Source organism: Oryzias latipes, chromosome 10, assembly GCF_053564925.1.
Source record: "Oryzias latipes strain Hd-rR chromosome 10, Olatipes_Hd-rR_3.1".
Lineage (NCBI taxonomy): Eukaryota > Metazoa > Chordata > Actinopteri > Beloniformes > Adrianichthyidae > Oryzias > Oryzias latipes.
Genome location: NC_136246.1, coordinates 9,326,001 through 9,348,322, shown reverse-complemented (window position 1 = coordinate 9,348,322; position 22,322 = coordinate 9,326,001). Strand labels below are relative to the sequence as shown.

Below are 22,322 nucleotides of genomic sequence, written 5' to 3'. Positions count from 1 at the left end.
AAAGCTGAACTCTTCAGCTTTATGAGCTTGGTTAATATTCAATGATTTGTGAAAGTCAAATGGAAGCCACACCTTGTGAGCAAAAGTCATGTTGGGACTGTGAATTATTTTGTCTGTCTTGTACTGCAAAAAATCACAAGCTGATTTTGTGTGCACAAATGACATTTTACAGTTTATTACCTGTGTGGACTTGCTTCCTGCATGGATTAAATGCACCTGTGTAAACTGCAATCTAACATGGCTCTGTTTGTCTGACAACTTTTTTCCCTCAAAAGTCTAATATTTAAGTTAGAGACTTAAAGTCAACAAGGTAATGTTACCTGAATAGAACTCACATTTCAATGAAACTTAGTAAATCTTAAACTTAAGCTGAACTGCCGTTGCGGAATTTTAAGGAACGACTTTTAGAGATTCAGTTTTGTATTTCTTTTGTAAATAACTGCAATTAATACAACTTTCCTTACTTTTAAGCAAAATTTTTTCATGTATTTGTATAAATATGCTTGTGCAAATATCTCACAAAAGACAGAAAAGCTGTTTACTCGTGACAGGGTTTTGTCCTTTTTCTTGTGAAGGCTGTCTTGATAATCAGACCTGGGGGTATTCCAGAAAGCAGGTTATGCTAGTTACCATGGTAAATTTGAGGCTAAGGAAGTGGATAACCTCAACTATCGTTTCCAAAAACAGAGGTATGCTTAGTTCCCCTGGCAACTCATGCTCTGAACATAACCTGGTCTGGAGCAGGTTTAGTTGAAGGTTAGTTTGTTTTCAGAGAGGTGAAGCAGCATGGCGTGTCCATTTGAAGAGGATTTAGTGGATGAAGAAGCTCAGATAATACTTTTTCCACCGTGAGAAGGTGATAAGACCACATATGGATGTTGGAAAGAAATACTTTGTTACATTAATATAACTTAATTATTTGCTTCAGTTAAGATAATTTTTTTTTAGTTAAGTTAGCTTAAAAATAACACGTAGTTATCACAGTTATTTTACTTTCATTCAAGTTCATTCAATGAAGTAGGTGTAACTTTGGTGCTGCTGTTGGATCGGCACCGCAAGGAATTGTGGGATACCATTCCCTTTGCCTGATTTGGGTTTAAGTGTGGGTTTTTGACCAAATGTGTTTAGTTGTTTAGCTGTTTTACTGTGTTTTGTCTTGATATTTTGTCCTACTATGTTTAATTCTTTCTGCACCATGACTGAGAGGGAAGGAGAGGATGATGAGTTTATTTAGCAGCCCTACTGTGCATTGGTTTAATATTAATGTCAGAGAAAAGGTAAATGACAAGATATGTCATGTTATGAAGCAATTTTGTTTCATTCATTTTCTTGTTATAAAAATGAGAATATCTGCAGGCTCAAACTTAGACATATGAGAGTTCAAGAAGTACAATAAATTAAGATGGAAAAACATTTAACTGAATTAAAGTAATATACGGAGCCCGTGTCCTGACATTAAGATATAAAAATATATCTTGTTCCCACAGATTAATATCTTGTTCCCACAGGTTATTATGTCGTTCGCACGAAATACTATTCCGTTCCCACAAGATACTATTCCGTTCCCACAAGATACTATTGCGTTCCCTCAAAATACTATTCCATTCCCTCGAAATGATTAAGTTGTGCGAACGCAATAATTATGTCGTTCGAACGCAATAATTAATCCGTTCGAACGCAATAATTATTCACGTCATAAGTCATACAGGCGGATATGCCCTCTGTACGCCGGCAAAAGCCGCTTTCAGCGGTAACTTCCGTGTCTCTGTGACCCATATTCGTTCAAAAAAGGAACATGACAAACAAAAATGATCACTTTATTACTGTCTCAATGATACGACAGAGTTTTAGGGCCACGGTGAGGAAAAAAAATTCTGGCCAACGTGGCGAGATTAAAGTCGTCATGTCGACTTTAATCTCGTCATGACGAGAAAAAACTCGACACAAAGTTTTGAGAAAAAACTCGTCTTGTCGAGATTAAAGTCGAAATAAAGTTTCGAGATTAAAGTCGCAATGTTGCGCGCGAGCGAAAAAAACTCATAAATTTACGAGATTATTGTGGAAGTGAGCAGCACGCAGAGCAGCAGGTGAACGCCGCGCAGCAGCAGAGCAGACCGACTAAACTTTGTTGAACAGGTGAGCTGAATGTTAATTGATAACGTCCCAGATGTCTGGAAGCTCATTTGTTTGATTTACAAGTTATTAAAGTTTTATTTATTGATGGTTGGTTTGCAGGATCACTGCAGCCCGATGAAGCCGTCATCGCCGTCATTGCTTGAATCCTTTCTTCCTCCACCAAAGACAAGATCTCTATGTTTGTGTGATGCTTCCGTCTGAGGAGGAGAAGCACTTTTTGCCTTTTTCAACGTTGTAATGCTAATATAACAGACTATTTTCATTCATCTTTGTTTTTTAATGATCAAACGGGTCGCTTCATCTGCAGGAGGGGGCGTATGTAACATTGTTTTGTATTTATTTTTTACATTCAATAAAGTTTGAAAAAAAAAACACTGTTTGCTTCCGCATTGGTGATCGGATGACAGATTCATGACGTAATGTGACAGATGAACTTCAGGTTATGTGAATGAAAAGGAGAATAAAGGCTGCAGCGATCCTCTACACCCAAACGTGTCTCTGAGCTACTATTGTTTTAATCTATTGATTAAAAAATGTTTAGTTCTATGCTGGCCAATTTCTCTCTACATTTTCTTTTTCACAAAAAATAAAGACTTACATGGCATTTTGCAGCAAAATGGAAATTTCATTAAGATCTTCTTACTTGCAGTTGGTCTCAGCCCTTGCAAACAGTTTGTTACGTCCCTGGGCTGTGTAAGACTGTACCTGCGGTCTAGAGCCAATTGTAGGAACTAAAGCCACCACTGTGAGATGACAAAATATGTTGTTTTAAGTAATGGAAAGTTTTTCTTGTTATATTTCCTCTGGGGTTGTAACTCAGATGACAGTGTGATTAGCAGCCAATCAGTTAATTCTAAAATTGTTCCTTCCCCCTTTTTTTTTTTTTAGCAAAGAAAATCCTGCTCTAATGCGACATAAGTCAACTTGGATGTAAGTATGTGTAGAAATATCAGTGTTTTCAAAAATAAGGATAATAATAATAACTGTTACTGTCTTTTTGCACAATTTGACAAAATGCAGATTATCAAATTGTATTGATTACACTGTAATAATTATTGTGTTGTGTTAAAATTGTTTTACGTGAAATACTGTCTATAGTTGCGTTCTGTAACGTCTACCTGTCCTCTCTACGCTTGCACAAATATTACCGCTAAAGCATTTTATGGTCCAGGGTTGTGGCTGTTGCAGCCATGGACTGTATAATATAAGTGGATGGATCACGTGTGAGGTCATCCATAGAAAAGGCCTTGCTTTCAGCTCGCCCCAAATGAAGTCAATTCAGTCACCATTTTTACGCGTTGTCTGTTGCCATGTTCCAACCAGACATCCTCAGTGAGCTATGATTGGTCTGTTTACATTTCTATGGCAACCACTATCTCCAATCAGGAGTGAGCATGTTAGAAGGCCACACCCCTTTAATTAAAAGCCGGCTCAGCAGAATCTGTCAATCCAACGCCTAAAAACGTTTGACCGAAGCCTCCTAACGTTATTGAGGTACCTGATTGGTGAATTTTATATGTTGAATAACTTGTGCTACAGCAAAAATATCATGAAAAAAGCAGAAAAGGTAAGCACTTTAAAGCAGCCCTGCTGGTTTACAAGTCTCTCCATGGCCTTACACCAAAGTACATCTCTGACATGTTAGTGCCATGTGAACATCTCAGACTCTGAGGACCTTGAAACAGAGGCATCCAACACGTATTTGACGTTTGTGTAGAAGCTGTATAGTGAGTTTTACAGCTTTAAAACATCTTATTTTTATTAATAAATCCATAAGGAAGTAAAGAAAGCAGAAAGAGTGTTGAAAACATTCTAACTAAAATATAAAACATTTGGGTGATTTAAAAACTCAAACAGCTGTGATTAGATCTAAATGTTTAACAGATACCTTCATGTATTGAGTTTCTTTTTGCTTCTTTTTTGTACTTTGTCAATATTGAAAAGCTGAAACATCAAAACGTTTTCTCTTAATTTTTACAAGGCTTTTTTATTCACCACAAAAACCCTTTTTCTCTAAGCAGCATTGTGATATTATTTTGTCACCTTAAAACAGGGGTTTCAAACATGCATGCCGTATGCGGCCCACCAGATGGTTTAATCCAGCTCTTTCATGAAGACTAAGTATTATAAGGATGTTTATTTTTTTTTTTAAAAAGCACCTTTCTAGACCATTCCTTTGGCAAATTATGTTTCTTAAAGAAAAATAACCCAAATTCACAATTCCACCATTAAGGGGACCAAAGGAAAAGTAAAACAGGTGCCTAAAGTGATACCTAACAGCTCCGCGTCTGGGTAAGATGCAGTTTGGTTCCCCACGAGCCTCATGGCTGTTACTCTTATGTTGCTATAAGAATGATCAGTAGTGACACCATAATGTTTTGTCTGATGAGCTCAATAAACTCCTGGATTCTGAGGCTGAGCTCCAGACACCTCCAACAACAACTGTTGGGAATTTATTTACTGTCTGGAAATATGTAAGACCTTACAGGCACATGAAGGACGGCCAAACATTCGGTTATAAAGCTTCTCAGACAAAATACTCAAACGTTTCAAAGAATCCTGGCCGGAAACCGGCATTTAACCTCTCTGCTCCTCATTTACTCCTTCTTCCTGGCAGCTCTGTGGCTGTGGTCCATTGCACCAGTTTAAAACGTCTAAAGATAACCTATCAGACTTTTTTCTTTTTATTAAAAGAAAACATCTAGCCAGGGTAGTTGTTTGATTCTGCTGGATTTTGAGCTCATCCTTTACTAACAGAGATGGACATCAGCCGCTCTGCTGCCTGTCTTTTATTTGGAACTTGAATCTGACTCTAAACCCCACAGATAAGAAAAACTGTATTTACTAAGAATGTTATGCACTTTTCCTGACGCACAAAACTACGGCCCCTTTGTGTGTTCAGACACCAGTGGAGCAACGTTTCAGGCAAGGAGTGTAAAGTGTCTCGGCCAAAGACACAACGACACTTGACTGGGGGGAGAGGAGATCAAACTACAAACCCTTCGATCAATGTTGACCAGCTCAACCACCTGAGCCACTGCTGCCCAGATGCAGGGAAGCTGCTTGCGCCCCGGCCGAGGATGTATACACTTTTGATTTGATTTGTTTATTTCAAGCATTAATTGTAAAATTTATCAAACTCGTTGCATAGATAAAAAAAAAAACAAGAACAAAAAACTAAACTAAAGTCGAGTAGAGTTTAATTTATTGCTTGAAAAGGAGTGGAAAGAAGCAGCCTTATACAATCCCACCCCTACTGAGTTATTTCATTTAATAGTTTTGCATAGTTTTTGTACCTGGCTCCAGTCTGCTTCCAGCCTCAACAGATTTGATGGAAACTGATGGGATCCTCCCAGTCCACTAGGCAGCAATGTTTTAGCTGCCAACATCAGACATTCTGTCCAGACATCACCTGCCCCCATCGTGTCCACACCAGTCCACCTTTATGGTGAGCATGGACGCACACTTTTCTGGGGTGCATGAAATTAATGGTGGTGTACCTCAAGGTTCCATCCTCGGCCCCTTGCTTTTTAACATTTACATGCTTCCTCTGGGGAATATCATCACAAGCCACAACATCAGCTTTCATAGCTAGGCTGATGATACCCAGCTGTACATAGCTCCTGATGACACAAGGCCAATAGAAGCACTTTTTAAATGTATTTTAGATGTGAAATCATGGATGACAAATAATTTTCTGCAGCTCAACCAGGAAGAAACTGAAATTTTAGCAATTGATCCTGCTGCTAAGAGAGAGAAACAGTTTCTGAAGCTAAAGGACTTTCCTTATGCCATTCAGAAACAGTCAGAAACCTGGGTGTTATTTTCAACTCTAAGCTAACTTTTAACCTTCATATAAAACCTGTTGAGCTTTGATTTCTGCAATGTTTTTTGATTGTTTACATCCTAAACTGTTCTGGTCCTCTTTTCTAAATCACTTGACAGGTAAAATTGTTACAAAAGACAATTTCAATTGGAATGCTATTAAAATTAAAATAAACCTCTTTTTGAAAAAAATCTAGACTTTAGAATCAATACATGGATTTGCATTGCACAACATTTTATTCCCAAATGAAAATTCATAAAGGTGAAACCTCACATTAATGGATTGTTGAGCTATAATAGATTTTAAAAATTCCTACAACTAAATAAAAAATAAATATGCACAAAAAAACTTTCTTAAAAAATTTGTTTAAGCGTTAAGTCTAAATCCTCATTTTTGTATTTCCTATTATCATAAAAAGTTTGTTTATTAATTTAGGTGTTCTGAAACGTGAATTTCCTACAATTATTTCATGTTTCCTCTAAGTCTTTACTGTTTGCCTCTTGTGTAAGGAGCAGAGCTTCTCTGACCACCAAAAGACTTTTTCATTGGACCGGAGCCAGAAGACTGCTGGCCATGGCCACGACCTTTGTAGCCATTCCTGCCCCTGTAACCATTTTGCTGGTAGGAATTGCCGCCTCCGTAACCATTTTGTTGGTCGGAACAGCCGCCTCTGCATGGGCAGCAGCACCCCCCATAAACGCCATATCCTCCGCCATTTCCATAGCCGTAATTTTGGCCATAATCCATGGCGTCGTTTTGGTTTTCCATCATGGTGCGGCGTGAATTGTCTCTTGGCGTCATTCTGATTCTGCTGGGTGCCTGCATCTCCTGCTTGGGAACAGCTTTCTTTACCTCAACTCTGTGTCCGTTCACTGTGTGGAAAGGCACAGCCACGGCCATGTCTGCCGCATAGTCATCCGTGAAGTGCACAAAGCCGAAACCCCGTTTCTTTCCGGTCGTCTTCTCTGAGATGATTTCAGAGTTTTCCACTTCACCATACTGAGAGAAGTAGTCGGTGAGGTCGTCCTCTTGGATGTCGTTTTTCAAGCCACCAACAAAGATTTTCTTCACCTTGGCACGAGCTTCAGACTCATCGGCCTGTTTCTTTGGAACAGCTCGTTTGACCTCAACCCAGTTCCCTTCCACTGTGTGTGGACTTGCCGCCATGGCTGCGTTGGCCTCCTCTGGTGTTAAGTAGGTCACAAAGCCAAAACAGCGAGAGCGTTGCGCCGTCTTGTGTGGGACGACGGCACAGTCGATGAGGGTGCCAAACTGCTCGAAATGCTTGCGCAGCCCGTCATCATTGGTGTCTACCTTGAGTCCTCCCACAAAAAGCTTACAGGCTTGGTTGAACATTTTTGGTAAATCGTAAGATGTGTTTGGTTTAATCTTTAAAGCAACCTTGAAAACTTGAGATAGCTGATGGAAAGGATAGTGGGTCTATTCATGGATTTCAAGCTGTGATAATGTGATGTCATCTGAAATCATCTGACTTCATCTGACATCATCTGATGAAAAGGCGACATCATCTGATGACATGCGACTTCATCTGATGAAATGTGACATCATCTGATGACATGTTTTTTTTCCATCTGACATATTACATCATCCAAGCTTGCGCAGTGGTGACGCATTGTTTTTGCTTTAAAAAAACTTTATTGAACAGAATGCAAGTTTACAACATGAGAACCAATGTGGCCCAAAAAATGTATTTAAATGTGTATTTTTAATAAACCATCAACTTTTTTATCTTCAAAGGACAGAAGATTCATTAATAATCGTTGCAAAACGCTCGAATCAATTAGATTTTAACTTTGTGAAATCGATGATGTCATATTTGGCGTGTAAAATAAAAGTGGTGAGTGTGGTGTCCGAATTGCTTTTAAAATCCAGGGGACTACAAAGTCCCGCACTATATAGATTTTTAGTAGTTTTAGAGCTTGATTTATTGCTTAAAAAGGAGTGGAAAGAAGCAGCCTCATTCAATCCCACCCATACTGAGTTATTTCATTTAATAGTTTTGCATAGTTTTTGTACCTGGCTCCAGTCTGCTTCCAGCCTCAACAGATTTGATGGAAACTGATGGGATCCTCCCAGTCCACTAGGCAGCAATGTTTTAGCTGCCAACATCAGACATTCTGTCCAGACATCACCTGCCCCCATCGTGTCCACACCAGTCCAACTTTATGTTGAGCATGGACGCACACTTTTCTGGGGTCCATGAAATTAATGGTGGTGTACCTCAAGGTTCCATCCTCGGCCCCTTGCTTTTTAACATTTACATGCTTCCTCTGGGGAATATCATCACAAGCCACAACATCAGCTTTCATAGCTAGGCTGATGATACCCAGCTGTACATAGCTCCTGATGACACAAGGCCAATAGAAGCACTTTTTAAATGTATTTTAGATGTGAAATCATGGATGACAAATAATTTTCTGCAGCTCAACCAGGAAGAAACTGAAATTTTAGCAATTGATCCTGCTGCTAAGAGAGAGAAACAGTTTCTGAAGCTAAAGGACTTTCCTTATGCCATTCAAAAACAGTCAGAAACCTGGGTGTTATTTTCAACTCTAAGCTAACTTTTAACCTTCATATAAAACAGGTGGTTATCACCTTAGAAAATTGCCTAGGCTCCGCCCACTACTCTCTCTTGCCATCATTAGAATTGAATATTGTAATGCCCTGCTAGCTAGTCTTCCAAAAACTAAGATCAAGAACCTTCAGCTTCTCCAGAACTCTGCTGAACGAGTTGTCACCAAGACCAGGAAGCGGGCTCACATCACCCCAATTTTAAAATCCCTGCATTGGCTCGCCATATGCTTCAGGATTGATTTTAAGATACTTTTAACAGTTTTTCAATGTCTTAACGGTCTTGTCCCTTCTTATTTATCAGATCTTTTAGTCAAATATGAACCCTCACGGACCCTGAGATCCTCTGGACTGGTCTTCTAACCATTCCAGCGGCATTTATTTTACACTAAGGCCTTCATTTATGGAACAATCTGTCAGAGGACCTGAGGGCTGCAGAGAGCATAGTTGCTTTTAAGATAAGGCTCAAGACCTTTTTCATCTGGCTTTTAGCTCATTTTTACTACTTTTACTTATTAATTAATGAATGAATTTTTATTTTTTTTTATCAAATTTTATCTTGTTTTATGAATTTACACTAGATTTTTTAAAGATTTATTTTAGTTTACCTTATTTAAATGTTTTATTGTTTATTTGTTTATTGCTTTTATCAGTTTGTTTACTTTTTCATTCTCATTTTTCTTTCCGGTGCTTCCTCAGCTGGATCCTGTCCCTCTGGGTCGGCTGCTGTTCAGCCGCTGCAGCTTTAAATGGGGACCTGCATCTCCACTTTGCTGTGGTGGAGCGGTCCCCGCCTGTGATGCTGCATTTTGCTGCTATGCAGCTGTTCACAGAGAGGGAGCTCCAAATGATTAATAGCGTTTCCAAAAACAACTATATCTCATTGTCTATCCAAATCAGTTAGGGGTTGGGAGCTGTGAAAGGGGTGGGGGGCTGTGTATAGGACGGGGAGGGGGCTCTATTTTATTTTTGTGCTTGTCTTTTTTAATTTTCAGGCTTGTATAATTTTGTTCTGTTTTAAAGTAAAGCACTTTGAGTTGTGCTTTTATATGAAAATTACTATATAAATAAAGTTTGATTGATTGATTGATTGATTGATTGACATGTTTCAAAAATGGTAAATGATCAGTTATGTCACATGTCATTGGTCCACTCATATGAGTGTATTCTATATTATTTGTAAATATGTTTTCAATCAGATTAGCACTTTGAGTAGTGATTCTGCTGGATTGTTATGGCTGGACATAAACTCATTCCATACATTCTGCTGATAAAATCTTTGGTTGTTTTATGTTTGCTGATGTTTATCAGATCGATATTGAAATCACAGATGAATAATATTTTATTATTTTGAGAGTTAAACACCTTTCCTTCCAGTCACTGAACACCTTTAAGCTTGACCCTGGTGACCTTTCTACACAGCGTATAATGACATTTTCCCCTGAATCGTTACATATTTGAAGTGTAATACATTCCAATTTTCCAGCCATTGATACTGACAATTTATCAATTACTGTAGACTTAATATTTCTTTTCAGATATATTGTGACTCCTCCACCCTTTTTGTCTGCTCTGTTCACATAGTTAAGTTCATAGTTTTCTAATTCAAAGTCAGTGTCCTTGTTGCAGCTAAAAAAAAAGCATGGTCCTCCCAGCTCAGATGTTACGGGGAACAGGATCCCCCAAGACACCCCCACCACCCCGGCATCAGTCATAGGCCCATCCCACCTCAAGACAAGAGACAGGGCCTGACGTGACCCCCCTCCTCTTGTTGTTGTGTGTGTACACCGAGGGGTGCAGTTAAAACAGGGGAATGGAGCAACACCATTCCACCTGTTGAGCTTTGATTTCTGCAATGTTTTTTGATTGTTTACATCCTAAACTGTTCTGGTCCTCTTTTCTAAATCACTTGACAGGTAAAATTGTTACAAAAGACAATTTCAATTGGAATGCTATTAAAATTAAAATAAACCTCTTTTTGAAAAAAATCTAGACTCTAGAATCAATACATGGATTTGCATTGCACAACATTTTATTCCCAAATGCAAATTCATAAAGGTGAAACCTCACATTAATGGATTGTTGAGCTATAATAAATTAAAAATTCCTACAACTAAATAAAAAATAAATATGCACAAAAAAACTTTCCTAAAAAATTTGTTTAAGCATTAAGTCTAAATCCTCATTTTTGTATTTCCTATTATCATAAAAAGTTTGTTTATTAATTTAGGTGTTCTGAAACGTGAATTTCCTACAATTATTTCACGTTTCCTCTAAGTCTTTACTGTTTGCCTCTTGTGTAGGGAGCAGAGCTTCTCTGACCACCAAAAGACTTTTTCATTGGACCGGAGCCAGAAGACTGCTGGCCATGGCCACGACCTTTGTAGCCATTCCTGCCCCTGTAACCATTTTGCTGGTAGGAATTGCCGCCTCCGTAACCATTTTGTTGGTCGGAACAGCCGCCTCTGCATGGGCAGCAGCACCCCCCATAAACGCCATATCCTCCGCCATTTCCATAGCCGTAATTTTGGCCATAATCCATGGCGTCGTTTTGGTTTTCCATCATGGTGCGGCGTGAATTGTCTCTTGGCGTCATTCTGATTCTGCTGGGTGCCTGCATCTCCTGCTTGGGAACAGCTTTCTTTACCTCAACTCTGTGTCCGTTCACTGTGTGGAAAGGCACAGCCACGGCCATGTCTGCCGCATAGTCATCCGTGAAGTGCACAAAGCCGAAACCCCGTTTCTTTCCGGTCGTCTTCTCTGAGATGATTTCAGAGTTTTCCACTTCACCATACTGAGAGAAGTAGTCGGTGAGGTCGTCCTCTTGGATGTCGTTTTTCAAGCCACCAACAAAGATTTTCTTCACCTTGGCACGAGCTTCAGACTCATCGGCCTGTTTCTTTGGAACAGCTCGTTTGACCTCAACCCAGTTCCCTTCCACTGTGTGTGGACTTGCCGCCATGGCTGCGTTGGCCTCCTCTGGTGTTAAGTAGGTCACAAAGCCAAAACAGCGAGAGCGTTGCGCCGTCTTGTGTGGGACGACGGCACAGTCGATGAGGGTGCCAAACTGCTCGAAATGCTTGCGCAGCCCGTCATCATTGGTGTCTACCTTGAGTCCTCCCACAAAAAGCTTACAGGCTTGGTTGAACATTTTTGGTAAATCGTAAGATGTGTTTGGTTTAATCTTTAAAGCAACCTTGAAAACTTGAGATAGCTGATGGAAAGGATAGTGGGTCTATTCATGGATTTCAACCTGTGATAATGTGATGTCATCTGAAATCATCTGACTTCATCTGACATCATCTGATGAAAAGGCGACGTCATCTGATGACATGCGACTTCATCTGATGAAATGTGACATCATCTGATGACATGTTTTTTTTTCATCTGACATATTACATCATCCAAGCTTGCGCAGTGGTGACGCATTGTTTTTGCTTTAAAAAAACTTTATTGAACAGAATGCAAGTTTACAACATGAGAACCAATGTGGCCCAAAAAATGTATTTAAATGTGTATTTTTAATAAACCATCAACTTTTTTATCTTCAAAGGACAGAAGATTCATTAATAATCGTTGCAAAACGCTCGAATCAATTAGATTTTAACTTTGTGATATCGATGATGTCATATTTGGCGTGTAAAAAAAAAGGGGTGAGTGTGGTGTCCGAATTGCTTTTAAAATCCAGGGGACTACAAAGTCCCGCACTATATAGATTTTTAGTAGTTTTAGAGCTTGATTTATTGCTTAAAAAGGAGTGGAAAGAAGCAGCCTCATTCAATCCCACCCATACTGAGTTATTTCATTTAATAGTTTTGCATAGTTTTTGTACCTGGCTCCAGTCTGCTTCCAGCCTCATCAGATTTGATGGAAACTGATGGGATCCTCCCAGTCCACTAGGCAGCAATGTTTTAGCTGCCAACATCAGACATTCTGTCCAGACATCACCTGCCCCCATCGTGTCCACACCAGTCCAACTTTATGGTGAGCATGGACGCACACTTTTCTGGGGTCCATGAAATTAATGGTGGTGTACCTCAAGGTTCAATCCTCGGCCCCTTGCTTTTTAACATTTACATGCTTCCTCTGGGGAATATCATCACAAGCCACAACATCAGCTTTCATAGCTAGGCTGATGATACCCAGCTGTACATAGCTCCTGATGACACAAGGCCAATAGAAGCACTTTTTAAATGTATTTTAGATGTGAAATCATGGATGACAAATAATTTTCTGCAGCTCAACCAGGAAGAAACTGAAATTTTAGCAATCGATCCTGCTGCTAAGAAAGAGAAACAGTTTCTGAAGCTAAAGGACTTTCCTTATGCCATTCAGAAACAGTCAGAAACCTGGGTGTTATTTTCAACTCTAAGCTAACTTTTAACCTTCATATAAAACAGGTGGTTATCACCTTAGAAAATTGCCTAGGCTCCGCCCACTACTCTCTCTTGCCATCATTAGAATTGAATATTGTAATGCCCTGCTAGCTGGTCTTCCAAAAAACTAAGATCAAGAACCTTCAGCTTCTCCAGAACTCTGCTGAACGAGTTGTCACCAAGACCAGGAAGCGGGCTCACATCACCCCAATTTTAAAATCCCTGCATTGGCTCGCCATATGCTTCAGGATTGATTTTAAGATACTTTTAACAGTTTTTCAATGTCTTAACGGTCTTGTCCCTTCTTATTTATCAGATCTTTTAGTCAAATATGAACCCTCACGGACCCTGAGATCCTCTGGACTGGTCTTCTAACCATTCCAGCGGCATTTATTTTACACTAAGGCCTTCATTTATGGAACAATCTGTCAGAGGACCTGAGGGCTGCAGAGAGCATAGTTGCTTTTAAGATAAGGCTCAAGACCTTTTTCATCTGGCTTTTAGCTCATTTTTACTACTTTTACTTATTAATTAATGAATGAATTTTTATTTTTTTAATCAAATTTTATCTTGTTTTATGAATTTACACTAGATTTTTTAAAGATTTATTTTAGTTTACCTTATTTAAATGTTTTATTGTTTATTTGTTTATTGCTTTTATCAGTTTGTTTACTTTTTCATTCTCATTTTTCTTTCCGGTGCTTCCTCAGCTGGATCCTGTCCCTCTGGGTCGGCTGCTGTTCAGCCGCTGCAGCTTTAAATGGGGACCTGCATCTCCACTTTGCTGTGGTGGAGCGGTCCCCGCCTGTGATGCTGCATTTTGCTGCTATGCAGCTGTTCACAGAAAGGGAGCTCCAAATGATTAATAGCGTTTCCAAAAACAACTATATCTCATTGTCTATCCCCATCAGTTAGGGGTTGGGAGGTGTGAAAGGGGTGGGGGGCTGTGTGTAGGTATGGGGAGGGGGCTCTATTTTATTTTTGTGCTTGTCTATTTTAATTTTCAGGCTTGTATAATTTTGTTCTGTTTTAAAGTAAAGCACTTTGAGTTGTGCTTTTATATGAAAATTACTATATAAATAAAGTTTGATTGATTGATTGATTGATTGACATGTTTCAAAAATGGTAAATGATCAGTTATGTCACATGTCATTGGTCCACTCATATGAGTGTATTCTATATTATTTGTAAATATGTTTTCAATCAGATTAGCACTTTGAGTAGTGATTCTGCTGGGTTGTTATGGCTGGACATAAACTCATTCCATACATTCTGCTGATAAAATCTTTGGTTGTTTTATGTTTGCTGATGTTTATCAGATTGATATTGAAATCACAGATGAATAATATTTTGTTATTTTGAGAGTTAAACACCTTTCCTTCCAGTCACTGAACACCTTTAAGCTTGACCCTGGTGACCTTTCTACACAGCGTATAATGACATTTTCCCCTGAATCGTTACATATTTGAAGTGTAATACATTCCAATTTTCCATCCATTGATACTGACGATTTATCAATTACTGTAAACTTAATATTTCTTTTCACATATATTGTGACTCCTCCACCCTTTTTGTCTGCTCTGATCACATAGTTAAGTTCATAGTTTTCTAATTCAAAGTCAGTGTCTTTGTTGCAGCTAAAAAAAAGCATGGTCCTCCCAGCTCAGATGTTACGGGGAACAGGATCCCCAAAGACACCCCCACCACCCCGGCATCAGTCATAGGCCCATCCCACCTCAAGACAAGAGACAGGGCCTGACGTGACCCCCCTCCTCTTGTTGTTGTGTGTGTACACCGAAGGGTGCAGTTAAAACAGGGGAATGGAGCAACACCATTCCACCTGTTGAGCTTTGATTTCTGCAATGTTTTTTGATTGTTTACATCCTAAACTGTTCTGGTCCTCTTTTCTAAATCACTTGACAGGTAAAATTTTTACAAAAGACAATTTCAATTGGAATGCTATTAAAATTAAAATAAACCTCTTTTTGAAAAAAATCTAGACTTTAGAATCAATACATGGATTTGCATTGCACAACATTTTATTCCCAAATGAAAATTCATAAAGGTGAAACCTCACATTAATGGATTGTTGAGCTATAATAAATTAAAAATTCCTACAACTAAATAAAAAATAAATATGCACAAAAAAACTTTCCTAAAAAATTTGTTTAAGCGTTAAGTCTAAATCCTCATTTTTGTATTTCCTATTATCATAAAAAGTTTGTTTATTAATTTAGGTGTTCTGAAACGTGAATTTCCTACAATTATTTCACGTTTCCTCTAAGTCTTTACTGTTTGCCTCTTGTGTAGGGAGCAGAGCTTCTCTGACCACCAAAAGACTTTTTCATTGGACCGGAGCCAGAAGACTGCTGGCCATGGCCACGACCTTTGTAGCCATTCCTGCCCCTGTAACCATTTTGCTGGTAGGAATTGCCGCCTCCGTAACCATTTTGTTGGTCGGAACAGCCGCCTCTGCATGGGCAGCAGCACCCCCCATAAACGCCATATCCTCCGCCATTTCCATAGCCGTAATTTTGGCCATAATCCATGGCGTCGTTTTGGTTTTCCATCATGGTGCGGCGTGAATTGTCTCTTGGCGTCATTCTGATTCTGCTGGGTGCCTGCATCTCCTGCTTGGGAACAGCTTTCTTTACCTCAACTCTGTGTCCGTTCACTGTGTGGAAAGGCACAGCCACGGCCATGTCTGCCGCATAGTCATCCGTGAAGTGCACAAAGCCGAAACCCCGTTTCTTTCCGGTCGTCTTCTCTGAGATGATTTCAGAGTTTTCCACTTCACCATACTGAGAGAAGTAGTCGGTGAGGTCGTCCTCTTGGATGTCGTTTTTCAAGCCACCAACAAAGATTTTCTTCACCTTGGCACGAGCTTCAGACTCATCGGCCTGTTTCTTTGGAACAGCTCGTTTGACCTCAACCCAGTTCCCTTCCACTGTGTGTGGACTTGCCGCCATGGCTGCGTTGGCATCCTCTGGTGTTAAGTAGGTCACAAAGCCAAAACAGCGAGAGCGTTGCGCCGTCTTGTGTGGGACGACGGCACAGTCGATGAGGGTGCCAAACTGCTCGAAATGCTTGCGCAGCCCGTCATCATTGGTGTCTACCTTGAGTCCTCCCACAAAAAGCTTACAGGCTTGGTTGAACATTTTTGGTAAATCGTAAGATGTGTTTGGTTTAATCTTTAAAGCAACCTTGAAAACTTGAGATAGCTGATGGAAAGGATAGTGGGTCTATTCATGGATTTCAAGCTGTGATAATGTGATGTCATCTGAAATCATCTGACTTCATCTGACATCATCTGATGAAAAGGCGACATCATCTGATGACATGCGACTTCATCTGATGAAATGTGACATCATCTGATGACATGTTTTTTTTTCATCTGACATATTACATCATCCAAGCTTGCGCAGTGGTGACGCATTGTTTTTGCTTTAAAAAATCTTTATTGAACAGAATGCAAGTTTACAACATGAGAACCAATGTGGCCCAAAAAATGTATTTAAATGTGTATTTTTAATAAACCATCAATGTTTTTATCTTCAAAGGACAGAAGATTCATTAATAATCGTTGCAAAACGCTCGAATCAATTAGATTTTAACTTTGTGATATCGATGATGTCATATTTGGCGTGTAAAAAAAAAGTGGTGAGTGTGGTGTCCGAATTGCTTTTAAAATCCAGAGGACTACAAAGTCCCGCACTATATAGATTTTTAGTAGTTTTAGAGCTTGATTTATTGCTTAAAAAGGAGTGGAAAGAAGCAGCCTCATTCAATCCCACCCATACTGAGTTATTTCATTTAATAGTTTTGCATAGTTTTTGTACCTGGCTCCAGTCTGCTTCCAGCCTCATCAGATTTGATGGAAACTGATGGGATCCTCCCAGTCCACTAGGCAGCAATGTTTTAGCTGCCAACATCAGACATTCTGCCCAGACATCACCTGCCCCCATCGTGTCCACACCAGTCCAACTTTATGGTGAGCATGGACGCACACTTTTCTGGGGTCCATGAAATTAATGGTAGTGTACTTCAAGGTTCCATCCTCGGCCCCTTGCTTTTTAACATTTACGTGCTTCCTCTGGGGAATATCATCACAAGCCACAACATCAGCTTTCATAGCTAGGCTGATGATACCCAGCTGTACATAGCTCCTGATGACACAAGGCCAATAGAAGCACTTTTTAAATGTATTTTAGATGTGAAATCATGGATGACAAATAATTTTCTGCAGCTCAACCAGGAAGAAACTGAAATTTTAGCAATTGATCCTGCTGCTAAGAGAGAGAAACAGTTTCTGAAGCTAAAGGACTTTCCTTATGCCATTCAGAAACAGTCAGAAACCTGGGTGTTATTTTCAACTCTAAGCTAACTTTTAACCTTCATATAAAACAGGTGGTTATCACCTTAGAAAATTGCCTAGGCTCCGCCCATTACTCTCTCTTGCCATCATTAGAATTGAATATTGTAATGCCCTGCTAGCTGGTCTTCCAAAAAACTAATATCAAGAACCTTCAGCTTCTCCAGAACTCTGCTGAACGAGTTGTCACCAAGACCAGGAAGCGGGCTCACATCACCCCAATTTTAAAATCCCTGCATTGGCTCGCCATATGCTTCAGGATTGATTTTAAGATACTTTTAACAGTTTTTCAATGTCTTAACGGTCTTGTCCCTTCTTATTTATCAGATCTTTTAGTCAAATATGAACCCTCACGGACCCTGAGATCCTCTGGACTGGTCTTCTAACCATTCCAGCGGCATTTATTTTACACTAAGGCCTTCATTTATGGAACAATCTGTCAGAGGACCTGAGGGCTGCAGAGAGCATAGTTGCTTTTAAGATAAGGCTCAAGACCTTTTTCATCTGGCTTTTAGCTCATTTTTACTACTTTTACTTATTAATTAATGAATGAATTTTTATTTTTTTAATCAAATTTTATCTTGTTTTATGAATTTACACTAGATTTTTTAAAGATTTATTTTAGTTTACCTTATTTAAATGTTTTATTGTTTATTTGTTTATTGCTTTTATCAGTTTGTTTACTTTTTCATTCTCATTTTTCTTTCCGGTGCTTCCTCAGCTGGATCCTGTCCCTCTGGGTCGGCTGCTGTTCAGCCGCTGCAGCTTTAAATGGGGACCTGCATCTCCACTTTGCTGTGGTGGAGCGGTCCCCGCCTGTGATGCTGCATTTTGCTGCTATGCAGCTGTTCACAGAAAGGGAGCTCCAAATGATTAATAGCGTTTCCAAAAACAACTATATCTCATTGTCTATCCCCATCAGTTAGGGGTTGGGAGGTGTGAAAGGGGTGGGGGGCTGTGTGTAGGTATGGGGAGGGGGCTCTATTTTATTTTTGTGCTTGTCTATTTTAATTTTCAGGCTTGTATAATTTTGTTCTGTTTTAAAGTAAAGCACTTTGAGTTGTGCTTTTATATGAAAATTACTATATAAATAAAGTTTGATTGATTGATTGATTGATTGACATGTTTCAAAAATGGTAAATGATCAGTTATGTCACATGTCATTGGTCCACTCATATGAGTGTATTCTATATTATTTGTAAATATGTTTTCAATCAGATTAGCACTTTGAGTAGTGATTCTGCTGGGTTGTTATGGCTGGACATAAACTCATTCCATACATTCTGCTGATAAAATCTTTGGTTGTTTTATGTTTGCTGATGTTTATCAGATCGATATTGAAATCACAGATGAATAATATTTTGTTATTTTGAGAGTTAAACACCTTTCCTTCCAGTCACTGAACACCTTTAAGCTTGACCCTGGTGACCTTTCTACACAGCGTATAATGACATTTTCCCCTGAATCGTTACATATTTGAAGTGTAATACATTCCAATTTTCCATCCATTGATACTGACGATTTATCAATTACTGTAAACTTAATATTTCTTTTCACATATATTGTGACTCCTCCACCCTTTTTGTCTGCTCTGATCACATAGTTAAGTTCATAGTTTTCTAATTCAAAGTCAGTGTCTTTGTTGCAGCTAAAAAAAAGCATGGTCCTCCCAGCTCAGATGTTACGGGGAACAGGATCCCCCAAGACACCCCCACCACCCCGGCATCAGTCATAGGCCCATCCCACCTCAAGACAAGAGACAGGGCCTGACGTGACCCCCCTCCTCTTGTTGTTGTGTGTGTACACCGAGGGGTGCAGTTAAAACAGGGGAATGGAGCAACACCATTCCACCTGTTGAGCTTTGATTTCTGCAATGTTTTTTGATTGTTTACATCCTAAACTGTTCTGGTCCTCTTTTCTAAATCACTTGACAGGTAAAATTGTTACAAAAGACAATTTCAATTGGAATGCTATTAAAATTAAAATAAACCTCTTTTTGAAAAAAATCTAGACTTTAGAATCAATACATGGATTTGCATTGCACAACATTTTATTCCCAAATGAAAATTCAAAAAGGTGAAACCTCACATTAATGGATTGTTGAGCTATAATAGACTTTAAAAATTCCTACAACTAAATAAAAAATAAATATGCACAAAAAAACTTTCTTAAAAAATTTGTTTAAGCGTTAAGTCTAAATCCTCATTTTTGTATTTCCTATTATCATAAAAAGTTTGTTTATTAATTTAGGTGTTCTGAAACGTGAATTTCCTACAATTATTTCATGTTTCCTCTAAGTCTTTACTGTTTGCCTCTTGTGTAAGGAGCAGAGCTTCTCTGACCACCAAAAGACTTTTTCATTGGACCGGAGCCAGAAGACTGCTGGCCATGGCCACGACCTTTGTAGCCATTCCTGCCCCTGTAACCATTTTGCTGGTAGGAATTTTGTTGGTCGGAACAGCCGCCTCTGCATGGGCAGCAGCACCCCCCATAAACGCCATATCCTCCGCCATTTCCATAGCCGTAATTTTGGCCATAATCCATGGCGTCGTTTTGGTTTTCCATCATGGTGCGGCGTGAATTGTCTCTTGGCGTCATTCTGATTCTGCTGGGTGCCTGCATCTCCTGCTTGGGAACAGCTTTCTTTACCTCAACTCTGTGTCCGTTCACTGTGTGGAAAGGCACAGCCACGGCCATGTCTGCCGCATAGTCATCCGTGAAGTGCACAAAGCCGAAACCCCGTTTCTTTCCGGTCGTCTTCTCTGAGATGATTTCAGAGTTTTCCACTTCACCATACTGAGAGAAGTAGTCGGTGAGGTCGTCCTCTTGGATGTCGTTTTTCAAGCCACCAACAAAGATTTTCTTCACCTTGGCACGAGCTTCAGACTCATCGGCCTGTTTCTTTGGAACAGCTCGTTTGACCTCAACCCAGTTCCCTTCCACTGTGTGTGGACTTGCCGCCATGGCTGCGTTGGCCTCCTCTGGTGTTAAGTAGGTCACAAAGCCAAAACAGCGAGAGCGTTGCGCCGTCTTGTGTGGGACGACGGCACAGTCGATGAGGGTGCCAAACTGCTCGAAATGCTTGCGCAGCCCGTCATCATTGGTGTCTACCTTGAGTCCTCCCACAAAAAGCTTACAGGCTTGGTTGAACATTTTTGGTAAATCGTAAGATGTGTTTGGTTTAATCTTTAAAGCAACCTTGAAAACTTGAGATAGCTGATGGAAAGGATAGTGGGTCTATTCATGGATTTCAAGCTGTGATAATGTGATGTCATCTGAAATCATCTGACTTCATCTGACATCATCTGATGAAAAGGCGACATCATCTGATGACATGCGACTTCATCTGATGAAATGTGACATCATCTGATGACATGTTTTTTTTCCATCTGACATATTACATCATCCAAGCTTGCGCAGTGGTGACGCATTGTTTTTGCTTTAAAAAAACTTTATTGAACAGAATGCAAGTTTACAACATGAGAACCAATGTGGCCCAAAACATGTATTTAAATGTGTATTTTTAATAAACCATCAACTTTTTTATCTTCAAAGGACAGAAGATTCATTAATAATCGTTGCAAAACGCTCGAATCAATTAGATTTTAACTTTGTGAAATCGATGATGTCATATTTGGCGTGTAAAATAAAAGTGGTGAGTGTGGTGTCCGAATTGCTTTTAAAATCCAGGGGACTACAAAGTCCCGCACTATATAGATTTTTAGTAGTTTTAGAGCTTGATTTATTGCTTAAAAAGGAGTGGAAAGAAGCAGCCTCATTCAATCCCACCCATACTGAGTTATTTCATTTAATAGTTTTGCATAGTTTTTGTACCTGGCTCCAGTCTGCTTCCAGCCTCAACAGATTTGATGGAAACTGATGGGATCTTCCCAGTCCACTAGGCAGCAATGTTTTAGCTGCCAACATCAGACATTCTGTCCAGACATCACCTGCCCCCATCGTGTCCACACCAGTCCAACTTTATGGTGAGCATGGACGCACACTTTTCTGGGGTCCATGAAATTAATGGTGGTGTACCTCAAGGTTCCATCCTCGGCCCCTTGCTTTTTAACATTTACATGCTTCCTCTGGGGAATATCATCACAAGCCACAACATCAGCTTTCATAGCTAGGCTGATGATACCCAGCTGTACATAGCTCCTGATGACACAAGGCCAATAGAAGCACTTTTTAAATGTATTTTAGATGTGAAATCATGGATGACAAATAATTTTCTGCAGCTCAACCAGGAAGAAACTGAAATTTTAGCAATTCATCCTGCTGCTAAGAGAGAGAAACAGTTTCTGAAGCTAAAGGACTTTCCTTATGCCATTCAAAAACAGTCAGAAACCTGGGTGTTATTTTCAACTCTAAGCTAACTTTTAACCTTCATATAAAACAGGTGGTTATCACCTTAGAAAATTGCCTAGGCTCCGCCCACTATTCTCTCTTGCCATCATTAGAATTGAATATTGTAATGCCCTGCTAGCTGGTCTTCCAAAAACTAAGATCAAGAACCTTCAGCTTCTCCAGAACTCTGCTGAACGAGTTGTCACCAAGACCAGGAAGCGGGCTCACATCACCCCAATTTTAAAATCCCTGCATTGGCTCGCCATATGCTTCAGGCTTGATTTTAAGATACTTTTAACAGTTTTTCAATGTCTTAACGGTCTTGTCCCTTCTTATTTATCAGATCTTTTAGTCAAATATGAACCCTCACGGACCCTGAGATCCTCTGGACTGGTCTTCTAACCATTCCAGCGGCATTTATTTTACACTAAGGCCTTCATTTATGGAACAATCTGTCAGAGGACCTGAGGGCTGCAGAGAGCATAGTTGCTTTTAAGATAAGGCTCAAGACCTTTTTCATCTGGCTTTTAGCTCATTTTTACTACTTTTACTTATTAATTAATGAATGAATTTTTATTTTTTTAATCAAATTTTATCTTTTTTTATGAATTTACACTAGATTTTTTAAAGATTTATTTTAGTTTACCTTATTTAAATGTTTTATTGTTTA

General features: G+C 39.4%; 4 protein-coding genes across 4 annotated transcripts; all 4 read right to left on the bottom strand.

The window, feature by feature from the left end:
* Positions 1 to 6,322: 6,322 nt before the first annotated feature.
* LOC144994711 (heterogeneous nuclear ribonucleoprotein A0-like) lies at positions 6,323 to 7,489 on the bottom strand. Its single transcript, XM_078953518.1, has one exon. The coding sequence runs from the start codon at positions 7,316 to 7,318 to the stop codon at positions 6,449 to 6,451; it is 870 nt and encodes a 289-aa protein (XP_078809644.1). The 5' UTR covers positions 7,319 to 7,489; the 3' UTR covers positions 6,323 to 6,448.
* A 2,070-nt stretch (positions 7,490 to 9,559) lies between these two features.
* Positions 9,560 to 13,160, bottom strand: LOC144994710 (heterogeneous nuclear ribonucleoprotein A0-like). Its single transcript, XM_078953517.1, has one exon. The coding sequence runs from the start codon at positions 11,703 to 11,705 to the stop codon at positions 10,836 to 10,838; it is 870 nt and encodes a 289-aa protein (XP_078809643.1). The 5' UTR covers positions 11,706 to 13,160; the 3' UTR covers positions 9,560 to 10,835.
* Positions 13,161 to 13,616: 456 nt separating this feature from the next.
* LOC111948063 (heterogeneous nuclear ribonucleoprotein A0-like) lies at positions 13,617 to 19,332 on the bottom strand. Its single transcript, XM_078953516.1, has one exon. The coding sequence runs from the start codon at positions 16,086 to 16,088 to the stop codon at positions 15,219 to 15,221; it is 870 nt and encodes a 289-aa protein (XP_078809642.1). The 5' UTR covers positions 16,089 to 19,332; the 3' UTR covers positions 13,617 to 15,218.
* A 139-nt stretch (positions 19,333 to 19,471) lies between these two features.
* LOC144994958 (heterogeneous nuclear ribonucleoprotein A0-like) lies at positions 19,472 to 21,570 on the bottom strand. The gene has a single exon (XM_078954475.1). It carries the CDS (start codon positions 20,453 to 20,455, stop codon positions 19,604 to 19,606), a length of 852 nt encoding a protein of 283 aa, XP_078810601.1. The 5' UTR covers positions 20,456 to 21,570; the 3' UTR covers positions 19,472 to 19,603.
* Between the last annotated feature and the right edge of the window lie 752 nt (positions 21,571 to 22,322).

Excerpts from the sequence above, each read along its gene's own strand:
- LOC144994711 (XM_078953518.1), bottom strand. The coding sequence starts at position 7,318 with ATGTTCAACCAAGCCTGTAAGCTTTTTGTGGGAGGACTCAAGGTAGAC.
- LOC144994710 (XM_078953517.1), bottom strand. The coding sequence starts at position 11,705 with ATGTTCAACCAAGCCTGTAAGCTTTTTGTGGGAGGACTCAAGGTAGAC.
- LOC111948063 (XM_078953516.1), bottom strand. The coding sequence starts at position 16,088 with ATGTTCAACCAAGCCTGTAAGCTTTTTGTGGGAGGACTCAAGGTAGAC.
- LOC144994958 (XM_078954475.1), bottom strand. The coding sequence starts at position 20,455 with ATGTTCAACCAAGCCTGTAAGCTTTTTGTGGGAGGACTCAAGGTAGAC.